This window comes from Megascapheus bottae, chromosome 23 (assembly GCF_031878675.1).
Source record: "Megascapheus bottae isolate mThoBot1 chromosome 23, mThoBot2.hap1, whole genome shotgun sequence".
NCBI lineage: Eukaryota > Metazoa > Chordata > Mammalia > Rodentia > Geomyidae > Megascapheus > Megascapheus bottae.
Genome location: NC_143531.1, coordinates 17,020,027 through 17,040,266, shown reverse-complemented (window position 1 = coordinate 17,040,266; position 20,240 = coordinate 17,020,027). Strand labels below are relative to the sequence as shown.

The 20,240-nt window shown below is 39.2% G+C and overlaps 1 protein-coding gene across 1 annotated transcript in view; it reads left to right on the top strand.

Annotated features, from left to right (window-relative positions):
- Positions 1-11,310: 11,310 nt before the first annotated feature.
- The window catches only part of Bmpr1b (bone morphogenetic protein receptor type 1B), a 29,089-nt gene continuing 20,159 nt past the window's right edge, over positions 11,311-20,240 (top strand). Inside the window, exons 1-3 of the mRNA XM_090356788.1 lie at positions 11,311-11,466; positions 19,153-19,255; positions 19,846-19,948. Coding sequence (XP_090212914.1) covers positions 11,324-11,466; positions 19,153-19,255; positions 19,846-19,948 — 349 coding nt within the window. The 5' untranslated portion in view covers positions 11,311-11,323. The remainder of the gene's footprint in view (positions 11,467-19,152; positions 19,256-19,845; positions 19,949-20,240) is intronic.

Sequence of the window (20,240 nt, the reverse complement as noted above, 5' to 3'; positions counted from 1 at the left end):
TGGGCTGGCTTTGAACCTTGATCCTCAGATCTCAGCCTCCAGAGTAGCTAGGGTTATAGGCGTGAGCCACTGTGCCTGGCAGATGAAAAAGAATTCTATACACAATGACAAGAGAATATACAAAACATATAGAAGGGACAGGTAACCAGCTTTGGTAGGAGATTGAGCTGGACAAATTACTTGAGTCAATTCATAAAGAACCTTGAATACCTTTGTTAAGGACCTTAGAATTGCTAGACATTTTTATCTTGCTTTAATGTTTTGGTTTCTGTGACCACATGAGTAGGGGAGGTGGGGGTGTCTTCTTTTTTTTTTTTTTTTCTCGTCTTGGGGCTTGGACTCTGGGCCTGGTCACTGTCCCTGAGCACTTCAGCTCAAGGCTACCACCTTACCCCTTGAGCCATGGTACCACTTCCGGTTTTTGGAGATAAGAGTCTCATGGTCTTTAATGCCCAGGCCGGCTATAAACCAAGATCCTCAGATCTCAGCCTCCTGAGTAGCTAGGATAACAAGCGTGAGCCACCATGCCTGGCTTTAGGGAAGGCATCAGGGCAAATAATGGATGGTAGAAGTGGGAAGGACATCAGAGTATACTTGGTCAGCACTGACTAGAGAGTCAAGGGGATAGAAATGAAAGGCTCCGGCCAGAGCTTGTTATGTTGTCAGAGGAGAACATATAACTGATGGATACAGAAGTCCAATTCCTCCACACATGCTGCTACTCGTGTATCTGATAGAGACTATATATTCCATATCCTCTATGTTCATATGCCTCATATATATGTCCACACACAAGACATACACACATACACACACATACATACATACATGCATGCATGCATGCATGCATGCCCTATGGATTTCTTCTCATGCTTTTGAATGTTTTAGGTGAAACTTTAATTCCTCCTGTCCATGACTAATTGGGATCTTAGTGTTTGTTTGCATGGCCTTCCCCCAAATTCTCTTTAGGTTTTAAGACTGGAGTTGAAAGCAACTTGCTATATATTGTATTAGGCCATCGTGCTGTACTTCATAGTTACCAGGGCAGATATTACTTTCTACTGCTGAGTGGGCTTTTTAGAAGCGTCCTTTATCCATCCAGGCAATGGGGTTCTGGGCGGGGCGGCAGGCGTTATCTATGGCATCTTGGTACAGATTCCAGCTCACTTCCCGTACGCCTGTATGCTAAATTTCTGATCTAGAAGGAATGTTTCACTTGCTCTCTTTTAATGATCTAATGAATTCACTCTGTAGTCCCTAAGCAAGTATATGCTGGGATGGTTCCCGATGCTCTGTGTGTACTGTTTACACCTTACTTGGTAAACCATTACTGATTTGGTAAAGCATTGTCTGATTTCCTAGGCAGCTTCCCAAGTCATTAACATCCCCGGGGCTGGAGAGCAGGATTCTTTCACCTATTTAGGTCTAGCCATCCTGTTACATTATAAGAGATGATGCCTCTAAGAGATGATGTTTTGTGTATAGTTTATTACATATTGATGTAAAGGGATAAGAGTAAGCTTCTCAGGCATTCTTTTCAGGGGTTTTAACCCCATTTTCCCCCATGTACTGACTTTTCCCCTAAAACCCTTCTCCAGCTGGCCTATTAGAGGTTGGCACAAGACTCTTTGATCCTAACCCCAGAGGAGAGGTATAAAGGCAAACTGTCCTTTGTGAGAACAGCCCTGACTCTACATCTGGGGGTGTGAGAAGGGATGGAATCCAGCAGACAAATGGCCAGTCTGTGTCCCTACAGCCACCAACCAAGATGAAAGAGTTCACAAGTGAGAGTGGGTGTTGGGTGGAGGGGCAGACGGGGACATTTCACACCTGGAGTTTTCTGGCTCTTCCATGCCTGTGGGAAGAAGGAAGAAGATGTCTAAGGTGTGAAGAAATTTCAAGGTTTTGAGAAACCACGGGCGTGGGGTGGCAGTGGTGGTGTTCAGAGGCAAGAAATGAAGAAGGGGACCAAGAAAATTCTTAGGCGAAAGCATATTCCTGCCAGTATGCTCACATTGAGTGACCTACCCCTCCTTCCTGATTTCCGCATGCGTGCTGCATGCAGACATTAGGAGAAAAATAAAACAGAGGAACTTGTTATATGTAGATAGGAAATATTTATGCAAAATTATCAGGCCCTATTGATACTGCAGCAGACATTTAGTCTGCTGTGATGCATCTTGGCCCAAAGCCGCCATGGCTCTTGTTTTTAGGGCATAAATATTTAGGCACTGGCGAATGGACTTAGAAAAGAAAAAGGTAATAAATTCTAATGTTTACATGTTTGAGCATCAGCTGGAGGGTGTGTTTGTTCAATTGTAAGACATTTCTGAGGTGTGGGAAAGAATGGGAACATTTGGAAAGGACAGATAGGATTTATGGGAGTCATTTGTTACTCATAGAACTGCACTGTGGATGTATATATAAAGGTATGCGTGGGGGGGCAGGTATGTGAAAACAGAGGATTCAATGAATCTGCAGCTTTTTACATGAGTGTAATTTTATTGAAAATGAATTTTCTTAGAATAAACAGATGTGATTTGTCTGGATTTTAAGTGAATGCAATCAGATACTGACATCACTTCATGTAGTCAATAGAGGTTGAAATGTCTAACACAGAGAGATTATTTTTGTCTTTCCCACAGACACTGGTAATTTCAATTTGGGGTGGATTGCTTCTCTCTTTCTATGCCAGTTTTTAATCACAAAACATAACCACGCTTTCCTCAAGTTGAGGGCCGGCTGGTTGCATTCATTATGTGATGACTTAATATTATTTTTCCTGTGGATTGTGGTACCTTTCATGACATGACATTTATAGGTGTTGATATTGAAAGTTTTATTGCTCCATTTGCAGCATTGTCAGAAAAATGGACCAGAAGAGGCAATACTGAAGAAACCATGAAAGGTTTGTTAAGAAGTGGCAGGGAGTTTGATGTTACTGGAAGAGGTTCTTTTGAACAATACTGTTAAGGCATAGAGTTCATGAGATTTGAGATTTTTTTTAAGGAAAAATTAGTCAGCATTAGTGTAATACTCCTTCAGAGAGCTTTGTCATGCCTGCAAGAATGTATGGTTGGAAGGATCAGATTCTAGGAGAGCAGCCCGCAGGTAGCTGCAGTGGTTGTCATAACTCACACCTGTGTGTTCTATTCTCTCACCTCACATTTGTTTTGAATAGCTTTTGACATCTGGAAGTGGGGAAACAAGCAGATTCTTGTTTTTTGACAAGCAGAAAAAGAAGTTATAAATATAATGTTTTACTAATGTCTGGTGCTCCCAGTGAAAAGATTAAGTTCACATATACTTCTAGCCACTTGTGGTACAAAACTATAGGTTCTAAGCTATAATATGTTAATGTGTCCTTGAAACATTTTAGCAAGCTACAGTGCTACAAATAGGAAAATATACACGTATCCATCCATCTTTCCATCTGTCTTTCTGCCTATTCTTCCTAGCTTCTTTATAATGAACTTTTATGATTTTTTTTTGGTGTGGTTTTGTTTGGTTTTGCTTTATGTCAGTCGTGGGGCTTGAACTTAGGGCTCAAGTGCTTTCTCTGCTCTTCATTTTTGCTAGTACTCTACTACTTGAACCACAGCTCTGCTCCTTGCTTCTTTTTGTTGGTGATTAATTAGAGATAAGAGTATCAGGGACCTTCCTGCTCAGGGTGGCTTTGAACTGTAATCCTCAGATTTCAGCCTCCTTAGTAGCTAGGATTACTGGGGTGAGCCACCTATAATCAGCTTTGTTGTTGTTTTAGACAGAATCATCTAGAAATCCTCTCTCACAGGAAATTGTTTATAAATAGGTAAGCTAGTGCTAAAGAATGACCCAATTTAATGTTTTCCTTGCTATCTCCCACAAATGATGTCACTTACAAGAGATTAACAAGTTTCAGTGAGTTTAGGTGCAATGTGAAACTATTCTGCAATAATTCTGGTAACTGAACCAGTTTTCTTTAAAAAAAATAAAATGTGTATTTTATATATCATGCTTACATCATAAAAAGGCTGAGTGTTTTCATAGTGTAATGTCTCTGATATTCCACATGGAGTTTCATTATGTTCATAGAATTTTTTTCTTTTCAAAAGTAAGCTACCCTTGGCTGGGCTAGGGGAACGTATTCTTTCACTCTTTTTAATTAAATGGCTTCTATTGTTTATTCTAAAGGGCAGATAAATGGCTTTCAGCACACTGTTTATAGTTGAGTCGCTCCTAAAGTGAGTCCACATAATCAGCTAGCGTCTTCGTGTCATAACTAACGTCCTCTCTGCTTACACTGCCCCACTAGCGAGGAAACACTGAGCTCATGGAGGTTGGAGCCTCTATGCTGGAGAGAGAGGCTTGTTTATTAAACGCCTTATTAATAAGGTATTTTTCGTTCTTTGTTGGTATGAAATGGGAAGAAAAATAAGTCCTTGACCATGACCGTGGCATGCAGTAGAGCTGTTATAAAACTGTGAAGACTTTTAGAAAGTAACTACTAAAGGGATTTGCTTAATGTCAGATTTTCTGTTTAATATCTAGGATGATTTGGATACTTTTCAGGCCATTGGACTTAATGATAGAGAATGCAAGACACTCAAAAAATATTTGCCAGATTGTTACGATGGTGAAGGAAAAGATTGTTTTTGGAGTCAGAAAAAGAAAAAAATAACTTTAATTATTAACTAATTATTTATTATAGTCAGTGTCCATTCATTCTGAGAGGTTATCATACTCTTTCACTAGCAAAACAAATAAAAATAGCTGCTAAACACAGGCTTTTTAAGCAATAGTCAGGAGACTTAACCACTTACTTGAAGCTGAAAATCTTCACCAGCTACTGCTTGTTTTGCTGGCTTTTTGCAAAGAGAACAGAATGTTTTATAGGTAAAAAGGAAGAATATTGTTTGTATGTATTTTTCCTCTCAATGCTCAATTTACCACAATATTTCAAGGTATAGATGTCACATATATAGAGATACACCAGTCTCATATAGATATTGCTTAAAATACAGAAATGTGGACAAAGGATTTGTGAGGGCAAATTACTTTTTTATAAGGGTTTGTTTGGGTGATTGATTCTTATCAGAGCCTATATTGATCACTAATTTCAAAAAGCAGATGAAGGAAATGTTTTTAATATTAAAATAGAATGTACATGCCAGAATGATAGTGGCCAAAATTAAGGCGCAAGGATTGAATAAAAGGTGCCACATGATATAATCAGAAAGTAAATATTAATAATAAAATTATTAAATGAAATACTAAAGTGCTTTGGATACATTTTGGACATGGAATTGATTTGTTTATTGAAGGAGGGTCAAGATGAATCTCACCAAACCGGAATGTTTACGAGTACTCCAAAGAACACACTTGGTTTAATCCTGTCACTTCAGTTCAAATTGCCCTGCAGTTTTGCACCCACAATTCAATACGATTGTCCTGTGGCAGTATTCTTCCTGCAGATTCAAGGAGTGAAGGTAGCTTAGTGTTTCAGGAGTATTTTTCAGGATCCAATTACATAAAATTAAGTTATCAAACTACATGTTTAGTCCCAACAGACTCATGACCCAGTTCAACTGTTTTATTTTACTTTGGACATAGAGACTGAAGGTAATGAAAAGAGTTAGGAGAAAAGTCTGTGACATTGTGACATATCACCTAAGTACTGATCTTTCACTGAGTTTCGGAGTGTTACGTAAAGCTTACCTACAGTGTTATCTAATACCAGTACCTGAATGTTCCAAAAAAAAATTCAAACTTCTCAGAGTGTGATGAGAAAGAGCATCTAACTCAAGCTTTTCTTTTAATCTTATTGAATAACCACCAGTTTCCTGGTGGTTCACTGGAGATAAGTCTCACAGACTTTCCTGCCTGGGTTGGCTTTTCTCTCCTCACAGCCTCCTGAGTAGCTAGTATTACAGGCATGAGCTACTTGCGCCAGGCTAATTTCATGAAATTTTGTTTTAAACAGTCTTGAAGCACTACCTATTGAAATGCCACGCTGACTGTCCAAAGGGTTACAACACAGATATTTAAATGTATCTTATAAATACTTCACTGCCTTGCGTATCATCAGAGGCAGTTTTTAACCATTTGGAAATACTCTTTTTTAAAATTCCTTCTCTTATTTCAAGATTTCTTTTCTCTTTTACCCTCCTACTGTCATACACTGTGGATCCCGAGCATAGCTCAATGCCTGCCTGGAATGATCTCTCCTGCCAGCTTATAATCAAAGGGGAGACTAAGACAAACAGCTGAGTTGCATTAGGCAACCCCTGTCTGGCCCAAGTTTCTTAACTGCTGACTAACACAGCACAGGTGCGGGATTAGAGCAGGCTGGGGTGCTGGGGTTTTCAGTGGAATCCCTCACCTCATGTCTTTCCTCACAGGAAACCTGGCAACCATATATTAAGCATACAGAAATCAAAAGTGAGCAAGCAGTGTGACAAGGTTTCTGTCTCAGAGCCTCTGGAACGCCCATCCAGGAACTGGAAGTAACGGCCGTTAAGGCCATGTTGGTGTGAGGAAAGGTTGTGTGAACCTCGTCTTTTCTTGGCACAAGGATGGGAATACACCTATTGGAAGGGCTCTGTACTTTGATACACCAATGTCATGGCAAGCAATTAAAGTTCAGAGGAACTTTCCCGGACATGTGGAACTAGGCTGCTTTCTGAAACAAGTGACACTTTCACGTGTGTCCACTGCTGGTATGGAATGTGTTGGAATGAGGGTGTGTTTTCTCCTAGTCAAGTTAAGAACAAGTGGTTGTGGCGAAATGGTCTGTGGATTTAATTTGTTCCTAGTTTGGGGGTTTCTCTTGTCTGTGGCATTTGATTCTTTAACAGATTATGAAAACCAAAGTAGCATTTTTGTAAATGTGGGCTTTAAAATGCAAAACTGATTTTAATGTACAAATGTAATAACTTATATGCTAGGTCCAGGGAGGGTTTTGAACTTATCATGACTGAGTTATTTTTTTTTGATGAAGATGGGGGTACAATGTAAAATACAAAGTAGGCTTGAAAAAAACAAAAACAAGTATATTTTCGTAATATATATTTATTTTGGTATTATTGGTCTTCTTTGAAATTTTTGTGTGAAGCAGAACAAGTAAGCTGAAAGCAAGACGCTTAGCTAAGGCTATCAATTTTAAAGTTTCTTTTTTATTTTCAGTCTATGTATTTCTCTTGAATTCTAAACTGCTTTTCTAATATTTAGATTGGATATTAATTCATTTTGTTTCTACTTATTGCATATTGTTTCAGCGGAGGCTGACTTTTAGAAATCACTGGTGGCCAAGCAGTGGTGGCTTGCCCTGTAATCTTAGCTACTCAGGAGGCTGAGATCTGAGGATTGTGGTTTGAAGCCACCTCAGGCAAGAAAGTCCATGAGACTCTTACCTCCAATTACCCATCAGAAAACGAGAAGTTTAGCTGTGGCTTGAGTGGTAGAGCATAAAGAGCTCAGGAACAGTACCCAGGCCCTGTGTTCAAGCCACACAACTAACACACACATAAATACAAATCACTGGTGGTAGTAATTGATAATTCTAAGTCCTTTTTTAGAGGTATGAATACATGTATGTGTGTATATTTGTATATGTGATCATTCTAGTTCTATCAATCCTATTTAATTCTATAATATTTAAACATTGTTATTAATACTAATTTTTCATTGTTTTAGGGACTATGAAGCATACCCCTGGAGATATTCTAATTACAGGATATATTATGTATTAGAAACAAAGGTTCTGAATGTTTTATAGGTTTTTCCTTTTGAGAGAAAAGCAGTCGCACTCACATGGTTATGTGGCTTCTAATCTGCCTTCCTTCCTCTACAAATTTCCCTTTATAGATGTGGATGTATTCAAAGTAGTTTTCCACCTCAGGGTGTCTTGTGAATGCTTTGCAATGCTGCAGAGCATGATTCTCAGTGGTGGCATCCTCTTGTAGTAGCTTTAGACTCTGTGAAGTGGAGCACTGCTAAAGACTATAACTATAGTAGAAAAAAGCACATCTCCTGGCTTGGAAATCAGCCAAAGTCTACTTGATTCTTTGATATTATTGTCAAAGAGATCATGATTCGGTTTCATTGCTACTCATGTTGACATGAGCTGACACATTCAATATTGTAAGATATAGAATTGTTTAAAAAATGTATTCATTTCATTAGTCATGCTTATGTTTGTCTTGTGGGCATGAATTATTTTTTCTCCCTCTCTCTTTCTCTCTCTCCCTCTCTCTCTCTCTCCTTCTGTATTACTTTCTTTTTTAAATCATGTTGGTATTTTGGGTAAAATACTTATGACCAAAGTTGGTTTTTTTGTAATGTTTTTCAGAGTTCTGAATGCGTTGGTGGTTTGGTGGTTGAGTTTCTCTGAATTTAAAAGCCTAAGAAAAAAGCTACTTTAAGGTCAGAGCAGAAACATGTTACAGAAGACAGAGAGGAGCATGAAATGAAGCAGTAGTAAGGGGGATGGGAAGCATACGAGAAAGAACCCTGGAGGGGAAGGAAATAAAGCAGAAGTTTAAGAGATGAACTAGGAACAAGGGAGTTGGGTGAAACTATGGGAAGAAAAGAGAACCCTGAAGAATGGAGACATGAGCCTTTCTCGGCAGCATAGAAAGCAACAATTGGCATTGATTCTTACTATGTGCGAAGAACGGTGTGGGTGCTCTCCATAGACTTTCTCACTTCCCACCCCTAATCAATTACAGCAGCCATTTTTCTCATCTTTCATAAGGACCCTTAGAAAGGAAGTAACTGACCCTCATGAAGACCAACGCGCCTCTTTTATTCTGTAAGCTGGTCAAGTCTGGCTCTGAGGCTCAGCAGCCATATCTGGCACTCTCTTGTCAGCTGACATTCACCTCAGCAGTCTATACCAGCACTTTCCTCTGTCTGACATTGTCCTGACTCAAACACAGGGAGGGAAAAGTCCTGTGCAAGATAACATCACCATTTCTATCCTTTCTCTACATTTGAATTTGTCCTGGTGTCTTTGAAGCAAGGTTGTATTTATGTTTTTATTATTCTTGAGCTTAGGCATATATCCTCAATTTTGTTAGTGATAGTCCCATTATATATACATATACATATATATATATGTGTGTGTGCACATATATATGTATATATTCTTTAAGTTTTTGCTGTAAGCAATAGAAGACAATTTATTTAGAAATGTAGTGAAACCAGGGTTAGTTAGACAATGAAACGAAATGCCTGGTCTTTGGGGCTAAAACACAAATTTACATGAAATTGTATCTTAAAACCCAAAGAAAAAGCTTCAAAGGTTTAGTTGCAAAGGGAAATTAAAGTATGATTCAGGTTTTATTCCTGTGCAACTAATACAGAAATAAACATATAGATAATTTAAATTAATTGGGGTAGAGAAAGGAGATGGGTGTTGTTCACATTTATTATCATGTTCGGTGAGCAGGGATAAGACAGGCCATTCCTAAAGCCCAGCAATTCAACCAGATTTTTTTTTTTTCTCCTCTTCCCTCTTTTCCCTAGAGTAAGAGTCAGCTTCTGTGATTTCTCTTCTTGCTCCTGCCTGCCCTCTGGTGGACATCTTATAGAATAGCAAGCAGTCAACTTTTAGTTAAGTTTTAAAACCAAACCGGTCCCCCTCCCCCCCTCCCCCCCCCCCCCCCCCGCGCAAAAAAAAAAAAAGAAAAAATAATGAAAGGAGGATAGATCATTGGTATATTTTATGACATACAATAATCATATCAGTTTTAATGAAGTTTGGAGAAATATTTATGTTTACATATTCATTTATTTGGATATGTGTTGTCTATCCTTCAGGAAGCATTCCTTATATATTCTAATGACCTGAAGTTCTATTATTCTCACTGTCTATGACATATAAAACAATAGTTTACATCACAACACACTATAATCCTCCCTTTCACTATTTTTATTATTCCTTCCTGTCAAGAAATGTGCTTTTTGTACTAACATTTTCATGATTACTCATTTTAAAGATGCCACGAATCTCCTATTGTGGTAAATGTACACTGTTATAAACAATATTGCAAAGAATCTTCTTCTAGCTAAGGGATTCATGAATCTTTTAAAGTAGTTTCTCCTAGAGCAGCACATTATTTCATATCATATAAAGATGTTTCTTTTTCTACTTTATTCATTGCAAAGATTTCATTTGACAAGTTTTCTAAGCGAAGGGCAAATTCTGTGCTTCTTTCATTCATCATTTACCAAGTATGTATTGGTTCCAGCCCAGGCTGTGTCTGAAAGTGAACATCTTTATAATAAATGAATATTTCTTAGTTTGTTATTTTACACTTGAAAGAGAAGGTTTTAGAAAGGAGCAGGATGTAATAAGTTTTCCATACTCCCCTTCTCATCACTTTGCCCCTTGAGGTAGCCCAGCATGTCAAGTTAGAAGATTGAGGAGCAGATTTACAAAGAAAGAATCCTCTACAGTAAGGTAACAGATGGACAGACTGCACACTGCACCTGGAAAGTTCGAGGGGCTCACAGCCCTTCCCCGAACAGACTTGCAATAGACAAATGGCTTGCTAGACAAGCTATTACAGGAACTGTTTAACATCACCGTATTTTCGAATTTAACCTAGAGTTGAGCATCCTATTGTTTAAAAATAATATAGACCTATTGAGATTTATTATGTGAGACTGGATGAACTATTATTTATTTAAAGTAATCCAGGGTTTCTCTAAGGGAGCATCTGCATATCGTCTGTCTCAAACCACATCTGGAGCATGTTCTTTCCTTGCTCTCCCAAAAGCCTACAGAAAAAGCTTTATATATATAGTGGCATTCCCTTGAGTTGTATGTATAGTCAGATAAAGATGTGTTTGGTTGTTGTTGGTTGTGGGCCTTGAACTCAGGGTTTGGGTGCTGTACCTGAGCATTTTTGCTCAAGGCTAGTGTTCTATTACTTGGAGCCACAGCACCACTTCTGGTTTTGTAGCGGTTAATTGGAGATAAGAATCTCATGGACATTCCCTGCCTGGGCTGGCTTTGAATCTTGATCTTCCAATCTCAGCCTCCTGAGTGGCTAGAATTACAGATGTGAATCATGAGTGCCCAGCCTAAATATAGTTACATTTAACATATAAAATACTGAAAACTTTTATAGGTATTTCTTTCTTTGAGACCTGTACTGTAGAGAAGGTTTACTATTCGATAGAAGTAACACAGTATTTATTTTCTGTTTACATCTTGGAGTGAGGCAAATATTTTATTTTCCATGGATTTTCATCCTCTGGGAAGAATCTGATGGTAGGTTCTTCTGCAATGCTTAGCTCTCACCTCTTCTTCTTTTCAGTGAAGTGCCTTGATAACATGCTTTTGCGAAGTTCAGGAAAATTAACGGTGGGCACCAACAAGGAGGATGGAGAGAGTCCGGCCCCCACTCCTCGTCCCAAGATTTTACGATGTAAATGCCACCACCATTGTCCTGAAGACTCTGTCAACAACATTTGCAGGTTGGTGACAAACCCGATTTAAACTTTTGCTCGCTTGCCCAAAAGCTCACACCATTTTCATCGTAAGCGCATGTACACTTTGGAGAACAGTGCCAAGCTTCATTCATTGTTAGAGTGGGACTGCATGGAGAAAGCTAGAGAATTGTGTTCTCAGACGGCTTCCTTCCTGCAGCCAGCAGACATGCTCAAGATCCTGCAACACAGGTCCCAGGGTCCTTGTCAACAAGCCAAACCAACTACTTCTTTAAAAAGACCTAACCCTCAGAATCAGTTCAGCCATGGTGGGTGCCACTGGTGTGTGACGCTTTACAGTTTGATCATTCATCATGCTGCTGCAGTTGGGAAAGACCTAAGCTGGTGAGATGGTTAATGCGATGGCTCTGGGAGGCAGCCTTATAATGGAGCTCATGTGAATTGAAAGACATTGTCAAATAAACTTCCAAGTTGGGAATCATATTTTTTCTAGCTATTTTAAAACAGTTTTGAATATGAACTCTCTCCATCCCTTCCTCGCTCCCTCCTCCCTTTCTTCCTCCCTCTTGCTCATTGCTGATGTACTACTACTGGAACTATGCCTCAAGTCCACCACTTTGCTGGTTCATAAGAGATGGAATCTCATTGACTTTTGAGGGGGGAGGTCTGGATTGGCTGTGAATCAAGATCCTCCATGTCTCAGCTTTCTAGGTAGCAGGGATAACAGGTGTGAGCCACTGGTGTCTGGCTTGCATTTTCTTTTAGTATGTCTTTATACAGTCACATCTCCTTTGCTGATCATAATAGATGCAGTCATTCCAGAGAGAGAGAGAGAGAGAGAGAGAGAGAGAGAGAGAGAGAGAGAGAGAGAGAGAGAGAGAGAGAGAGAGAGAGAGAGAGAGAGATTGTGAGTATAGAGCCACAGCCTAGCGATAGAGAGATGGATTAGGTCACTCAGGGAGGCAGGTCTGGCTGGACATATAATGACACAGAAGCAAAGTGTACTTTAAGGGGGGTCCCATACTCATAATAAAGTAGTGGATGGGCAGCTACATTTTCAGTCCAGATAGACTATCTGGGCCATTCTTTGGCACTTTGGGGTCTAGAGGAGTACATGAAGCTGAGTGGAGTGGCGTTTTGTTTTTGGAGTAAAAGGTCTCTATGAGGTAGATCTAGTAGAAAAATTTAAATTCTGAAAAACTCTAGAAATCTAACATTTTTGAGCACAAGCAAAGGTGATGCCACCAACAGGAAATTTTACACTTTACCTCATGTGATTTGTAGCCCAAATGAGGGCACACTGAAAATACTTGGTTTTTTCCATGTGCAAAAGGTTTATGTAAAATACAGATGAATTTTATGTTTAGATTCGGGTGCTCTCTCTCTCTCTCTGTCTCTCTGTCTCTCTCTGTCTCTCTGTCTCTGTCTCTGTCTCTGTCTCTGTCTCTCTCTCTCTCTCTCTCTCTCTCTCTCTCGTAACTATCTTAAAATAGAATCTAATAAATATAGAATAGGTAATATTCCAGACTCTGAAAAATTCTGAGCTATTTTGCTCCTAAGCATTTTGGATGATGGCTGCATGGCCTTGGATAAGCTTCCCAGTGTATTCTGAGAAATTTGTATCTTTAGCATAAAAAGTACAAATTAACTAACATGGGGAGAAAAGTTTGGTGTGTTTAAACACACAAAGCTTACTGAATCAGCATAATAACTCAGAATTACAGAGGATGCTAGGGTCAGCTTTAGACAAAGGGAATTTGGGGTAGAGAGATCTTATAATGCCCTCTTTACCACTGAATAATGCTAAGATTGCTGCGATTTGTGCTAAGGTACAAAGATTTCAAGCCCAGATAATTTTATTTTTGTGTAGGAAATATTACCTATTTACAGTAAGCACATGGTATCAGGAAAATAAAACTGAAAAAAAAATGGCAAAGAGATCCAGTGACATTGATTAGAACAGTTTAGAGTTCTTTTATGATTAAGATGGCCTTTGATTTATAATGATTCAGGATAGCAGAAATTATTTGCTGAAATTTCTATATTATCGTTTTTGCATTCAACTATCGTTAGTCAATGCAGTATTCCTGTGAAGAATGTAGTATTACCTTGTTAATTTTTTTTACAGATAAGAAATTTGATGTTCTGAAAAGCTCAGTAATTCTCTGAAGATAGAATGATTAAAAAACATGTGTGGCCAAAATTCCTGAGTTATAATTTCTTGGCAAACAGCCAGCTTCAACTCTGTTTTCTCAGAGGAGATGAAATTCTCTCTTGAGGAAAATGCTCGTGTGTTTTGCTAATGAGGTGTTCCAGTGGGGTCTTCTCTTGTGTGAATCATAGTAACTACATTTTTCATTTTGTCCTAAGACCTAGAAACCCACACAAATATGCGCGTGCATGCGTGCATGTGAGCACACACACACACACACACACACACACACACACAGAAACACTGTTTTCTATTCTTCTTCCTTGAAAGGAAGAAGCTGTCTCTAGTTTAAAAAATCCACCTAGAAGTATACATGACTACTTTCCTAAAGTACACTGAAAATGAATTATTACCAAAATTAACAGCTTATATATTTTATGCTTTTCTACTTTTCTGTTGAGTTTGACAGATATGACTTTGTCCTCTCAAATCTTTCAAATTGCTGCATTAGTGTCTGTATTGACATCTTCATACCAGTCATAAATGAATTTCTGTCTCAGGGAACCAGTCTTGCATTTCTAGGTGAAATCATTTTTAAGAACAAGAATTTGCTTTCTTGTGCCTCAGTTATCTAAGATCTTATGAGCTGGTCTCGGTTGTCTGACCTAACACTGAACTCCACAGATCTTAGCCAATTAGTGTGACTCAGGTGAGTTTCATGTTCATAACCATATTGGGCTCCCTGGAGAGAATAATCCAATAATGAGTCAACAGTCACAAGTGTGCATCATACTTTGAACCAACTGTGAAATCTCACACATCAGTTCAAAGAACAGAAATGCGTTGTAGAGATCTGGAAATTCTTCACTAGTACATCCTTGCTTGAATGGCTAACGCCAAGACCAAAGTCATTGTTGGGTTGGTCTCTGGTGGGTGCAGAAATCCACATTCGAATCCACAGCATTTCCATTGCTCATACTGAAGAATTTAGTGTAAATGTATCATGATCCAGTACAGAGTTTGGGCCATTTACAAGTCTGTAACTTAAGTTTGGGGTAAAGCCATTTGAATGTTCTCCCTCAAAGCAATGCCGATTTTCTAATGCTTGTTGCCATGTGACATTATGATCTTTCCTGTTCTTTGACTTGGTTCCTACAACTACAGACCGTGACTACATGCCTCAAATGCTGCAAATTATTAAATCACCAATTAATTCTCACATCATTATCAAAACACTATTAAAATTTAATATGAAAATATTAAAATTCTTAAGAGTCCTTATGTAATTTTTCTTGCACGTTCTATATGGTTTTGTCTACTCTCGCAAATGCAGTCAGTTTCAACCTTGATTGTTTCTGCTTTCTCTCTGCAATTGAGTCTGACCATGGATAGTTTTGTGGTCTCAGTCATGACTTGTGACAGTCATTGCTTTTCTCATTTTACTACCTCTAGGCCCTTATACACCTATATCCATTTGTCAGTATTACTTTCCCTTTTTATTTATTAAAAGCTAATTTTAATACTCATTTTTTTGCCAGTCCTGGGCTTGGGCTCAGGGCCTGAGCACTGTCCCTGGTTTTTCTCAAGGCTAGGACTCTACCACTTGAGTCACAGCACCACTTCTGGCTTTTTGCTATGTATGTGGTACCAAGGAATCGAACCCGGGTCTTTGTACATGCTAGGCAAGCACTCTACCACTAAGCCAAACTCCTGGCCCCATTTTTATCATTTATTTCTGATGAAGACACCTACTGCTGGGGCCATTTTCAGCATTTAAAACTATAATAATGTGACACAATAAGGTTTGCATAAAAGATATATGAACTAAGATTGCTTCTTGAGGAATTATGTAAATCTCTGAGAGAGGAGAGAATAGCATGAGCAAAATGAAAAGCTTTTGTGTTGTAATGTGAGCCTTTTTTTTTTCACGGAGTGTGCACTAGCCCAGGCCTTTAAAGCTTCTTGCTGAGTTCAGTAGTGTGTGTTTTCAGGCAGGTGGTTGTGACCTCAGAGGACTTAAAGCATGCACATTCTGCTTTTTTTGCATGTTCTGCCCTGAATAGTACCTACTACTACAAGCCACTATTTCCCATGTTATGGATGCATTGAGCTTTATGGTTCGTTTCCTTCTCAAACAAATTGATTTCAAATCACTGTATTGGAAGGATGGTGGTACCTATATGAGGACTTGTTTGAGTTGGAAGAGTCTGTAATTGCAGATTCACTAATGGTGGCCTGTATAAAGAATTGCTTTCCATTTGTGCCTCTCGTTCAAAACTGCAGGAGTTTTGAAGTATTACACTACCCCGGTTCATAATTTTTACTCCAATATATCTCACTATTGTTTTGTCATTCATGGGGCTTGAACATTATACCTGGGACATGTCCCTGAGCTCTTCAGCTCAAGGCTATTGTTCTACCACTTGAGACACAGTGCTACTTCCTATTTTCATTTTCTTTTAGAAAAATTATTTCTACTTTGATTTCCTTCATGCTTCTTTACCTATTCTGTGTACCACTTTCTATATGGCAAAAAGAAGAGAGATGGAGTAATAATCAGTACAGAAAACATGGGCCTAGTTTATGCTTCCAGGCAACAGAATTTCTCAACAGCCCCGTGGCAGGTGTCATCTTGATGGTGGGTAAAAGTTGATTAGCTTTGACTCTGGGACACAGCTTTGTTTGCATTTGCTTTTGGTTGAGAGTTGACAATTCCCAAGTCATTCTTAGGTCTTTGTATTTATTCTGCCTGCTTCTAGTTAATGTTTCTTGCAAGGTAACAGTTTCAATTAAAAAGCTTGTAAATCACATTTGCTTTGTTGTTGATAAGGTGGTCTGAACTGGCTTCTCACTTCCTTTCTTCCACTTCCAATATCTAATTCTTTTCTAACTTTATGAGTAATGAGATATTGATCATTTTCTCCAGAGACTTTTTTTGGTCCTTTTTTATTTTTAGCTCCTTCTTTGCAAACCAGTTTTCATTTTGATTATTGTGATGGTCCTGGGACTTGAACTCAGGGCCTGGGGTACTGTCTCTGAGCTTTTGTGCTTAAGAGTAGCACTCTACCATTCAAGCAATAGATCCAGTTTAGGCAATTGTTTGTTTATTTATTTATTCATTCATTCACTCACTCACTCATTAATTGGTGGTGGTTAATTGTAGATAAGAGTCTTTGGATTTTCCTGCCTGGGGGGCTTTGAACCTTGATCCTCAGATCTCAGCTTCATGAGTAGCTAGAATTGCAGGTGTGAGCCACTGGCACTCAGCCACTAGGATTATTTTTAAAGCATAAGTTTCTTCTTGTATTTTCTAGAAAAACAGCTTCACCTCTTAATACCCATTTCCTTAAAAAAATTTTTTTGTATATTTCCTGGAAATCCATCTTTATGTAATCAGGTTTCAATTAAGGGGGAGCCCAAGATTGTGGAGAAATTGGAGTTAGAATTAATACAAAATACTATAGACCCGATGAATTCCTAGTTTCAGAAAATTATTTCTAAAGTGTTATGCTTCTTGCCTTTGATGAGAAATGTTAGTCACACGTATCATCTAAATATGTAGAAAAAGAATGAGTATTGTTTGTTCATGTTGTCTAGATCTCCAAAGAACAGGCTTCTTATGGCTTTAAAATATTAGTCCATTCCAATAAATTGACTAAAAAGCCTTAGCCTGTGAGCTGTTCAGGGCAAGTCTTCCCTCTGTAATATTCATGCATTTGACCTTTGTCCCCCAGACATTTATCATGGGCCCTTTCTAGCTCCTTATTAGAAAGTTTGCATTTTGCTCCACTAGTTCTTATAAATAAAGGCCTGTTGGATCACTGGAGTCTTACAACCCACATAAACAATTCTAAGGATATTCACTGAAGGGCTCGTGTATAGCAGAATGTTGAGTGCATCAAGAGCCCTAATGCAAATAGACACACCACAAATCATGGCCCATGTCATTCTTACAGCTCTCTTCCCATGACCTTCAAGGACTGCATTGTCCTGTCCCAGGCACTGTGCATACATATGGATGAGGGAGTGTGCTCGCTGACTTCTGCTGGGCGTCTGCCCAAATTCATCACCCAAACACGTGAAGCAGTAATGTCTGTGTATGCATACTTCCATATAGACCAGCTCCAGTTATTTTCCATTTTAGGCCCAGGATAGCAGGAAACAAGTGGAGAGAAAGTAAGAGGACCATGAGGGATAGCCTAATTCTGATAACTATTGATTTTTCAACCTATGTATGCAATTCCTCTCTCATCACCCCAAACTGCCTCACCTTCTCATTGCTGCCCAACAGGAAAAAAAAACTTTATGTTCTTGCACCATTGGAGCACACGGAACAGGTGCTATACTAGTGGAGCCAAATCCTTTTGGCTCTACTTTTTAGGAACAGTCTCTATGTTCTGCCTAGGGCAGCTTGGGCTATGATCCTGCTGCCTGCACATTACACATAACTAAGATAAAAGACACTTCCCATCATGCCTGGCTTGTTCGTTGAGCTAGCATCCTGCTAACTTTTGCTTATGCTCCTCCCCATCTCTGCTTCCTCAGTAGCGAGGATTACAAGGATGAGACACTGCACCTAGCTCGTGAAAGTTATTTGTAATCTAGAAAAGATAAACATTTTTTTTTTAAAAATTGCATTGTCTTGTCACATCCCTTCCTTTTACTGTCTGTGCTTACTCTTAGCTCTATCTCTATCCCAGATTACTTGCAACAAATATTAGTTTCTACTGTGTTAGTCTAACTCAGAAGCAGGGGCACCCAGTCACAGACTCCTCACTACCTCAGTTTACCTTGTTGGTCCTGCTTCTGCCTGTGTGTAGTTATGCTTTAGTTAGAGGTGTGTGTTTCCCACCTCAGAATCCAGGAGAACCAACCTCCCTCCCTCCCTCCCTCCCTCCCTCCCCTCCCTCCCTCCCTCCCTCCCTCCCTCCCTCCCTCCCTCCTCTCTCTCTCTCTCTCTCTCTCTCTCTCTCTCCCTCTCTCTCTCTCTCTCTCTCTCTCTCTCTCTCTCTCTCTCTCCCCCCTTCTCCCTCTCCATCTTTCTCTGTGCTCTCCCCTCCACTCCCCTGTCCTCTTTTCCTTCCCTTTCCCTCCCTCCTCTTCTCTGTGCACCTCTAGGGAAATTCCTCAAGAGCGCTGAGCCTTAGTTTTGACACAGAGAAGATAAGCGTAGTGCCATTTCTGTTTTCATTTGTGTTTATCTGGGAAAATGGTATCTGTAAATGGCTCGCGTACATTCCATTCAAGGGCTCTAGTTAGTTCTGTAAAAGGTATACGTGGTTAGTAATAGTAATGAATGACAAATGGAAATGTTGGATCCTTCTTTCAACGTAAGGAAGGTGTCTAGGTAAAGAGGATATTACCAAGTGTTTTTTAATGGAAATTAAATTCACTTTCATGAAAAGATGGTGTTGAGATTGTCTTCATATTCTGACCAGCATTGATCATTGCCATTTTCCCCTGTCTGGGAAGACACAGTGATACACACCTTTCATTTTACTTTCCTCCCTCCCTGCATGCTCTTCCTTCTCCCTCACGAACTCTGCCTGTTTGGTCTTCAGCACAGATGGGTATTGTTTCACGATGATCGAGGAAGATGATTCTGGAATGCCTGTGGTCACATCTGGATGTCTTGGACTGGAAGGGTCAGATTTTCAATGTAGGGTAAGAAAATTACTTGATTGTTTATTTTGTAACCCTACAGTGGCTGGTAAAAATGTGCCCAAGATTAAAAGAAAATTTTTGTCATAGCTAGCCTATTTTCAGTAAGTTGGAAAATAATTGAAAAATCTTCTTGGGAAAATTCTCCCTTCATTTTGAAACCAAATATTCTTTTGCCTTTTACTGTTAACTTCTTGCTTGGTCTCCCATTCAGTTATCATCTTCAAAGTCCAATTGAGTTCAACTTGGGCTAAACTGCATTAGCTTTTTTTAGGATTAGCTAGTTAGCCAAATTGCAATGTAGCAAATCTTGGCTTCACTGCCTTAAGATAAGATTCCTTCCCCAGTTTATTGCTTGAATCCTGATTATCATAAGCCTAGTGATAGTTTTGCTGAAATGCAAACATCACACTGGGATCATATGACATTATTTAAGATCAATCCCCTGATAGCAACTGAGATTTTTCAAGGTGTTAGGGTAAAATCAGTAGAGAGTTGAATCAGTTCTCCATTGATCATTTCTTATGTTTTTGATTACATGATACTGAGATTTAAAGGAAACCTGGGGATAATCTGTTTGGGCTCAATTTTAGGATACACCAATTCCTCATCAAAGAAGGTCAATTGAGTGCTGCACAGAGAGGAATGAATGTAACAAAGACCTTCACCCCACACTGCCTCCACTGAAAACCAGAGGTAAGGCCTGACCAGACAAGCGCCAACTTGAGGAAAATCAACGCTTGCCTCCTTCTCTCCTTTGCAAATGAATCTCCCTGTAGTGTTTTGGTGAATTCAAAGATCTGTAAAAATAGTTCTTAGAACTTCACTTCTACAATGCTTGCTACCTAAATATTTCCCCTTCCATTCCCCAAACTGCAGTTCTTACAGGAAGACAGGGGAATGAGACAGCACTGTATACTCACCCCTGAAGTTATTCGTGTGTGTGTGTGTGTGTGTGTGTGTGTGTGTGTGTGTGTGAATTTTATTT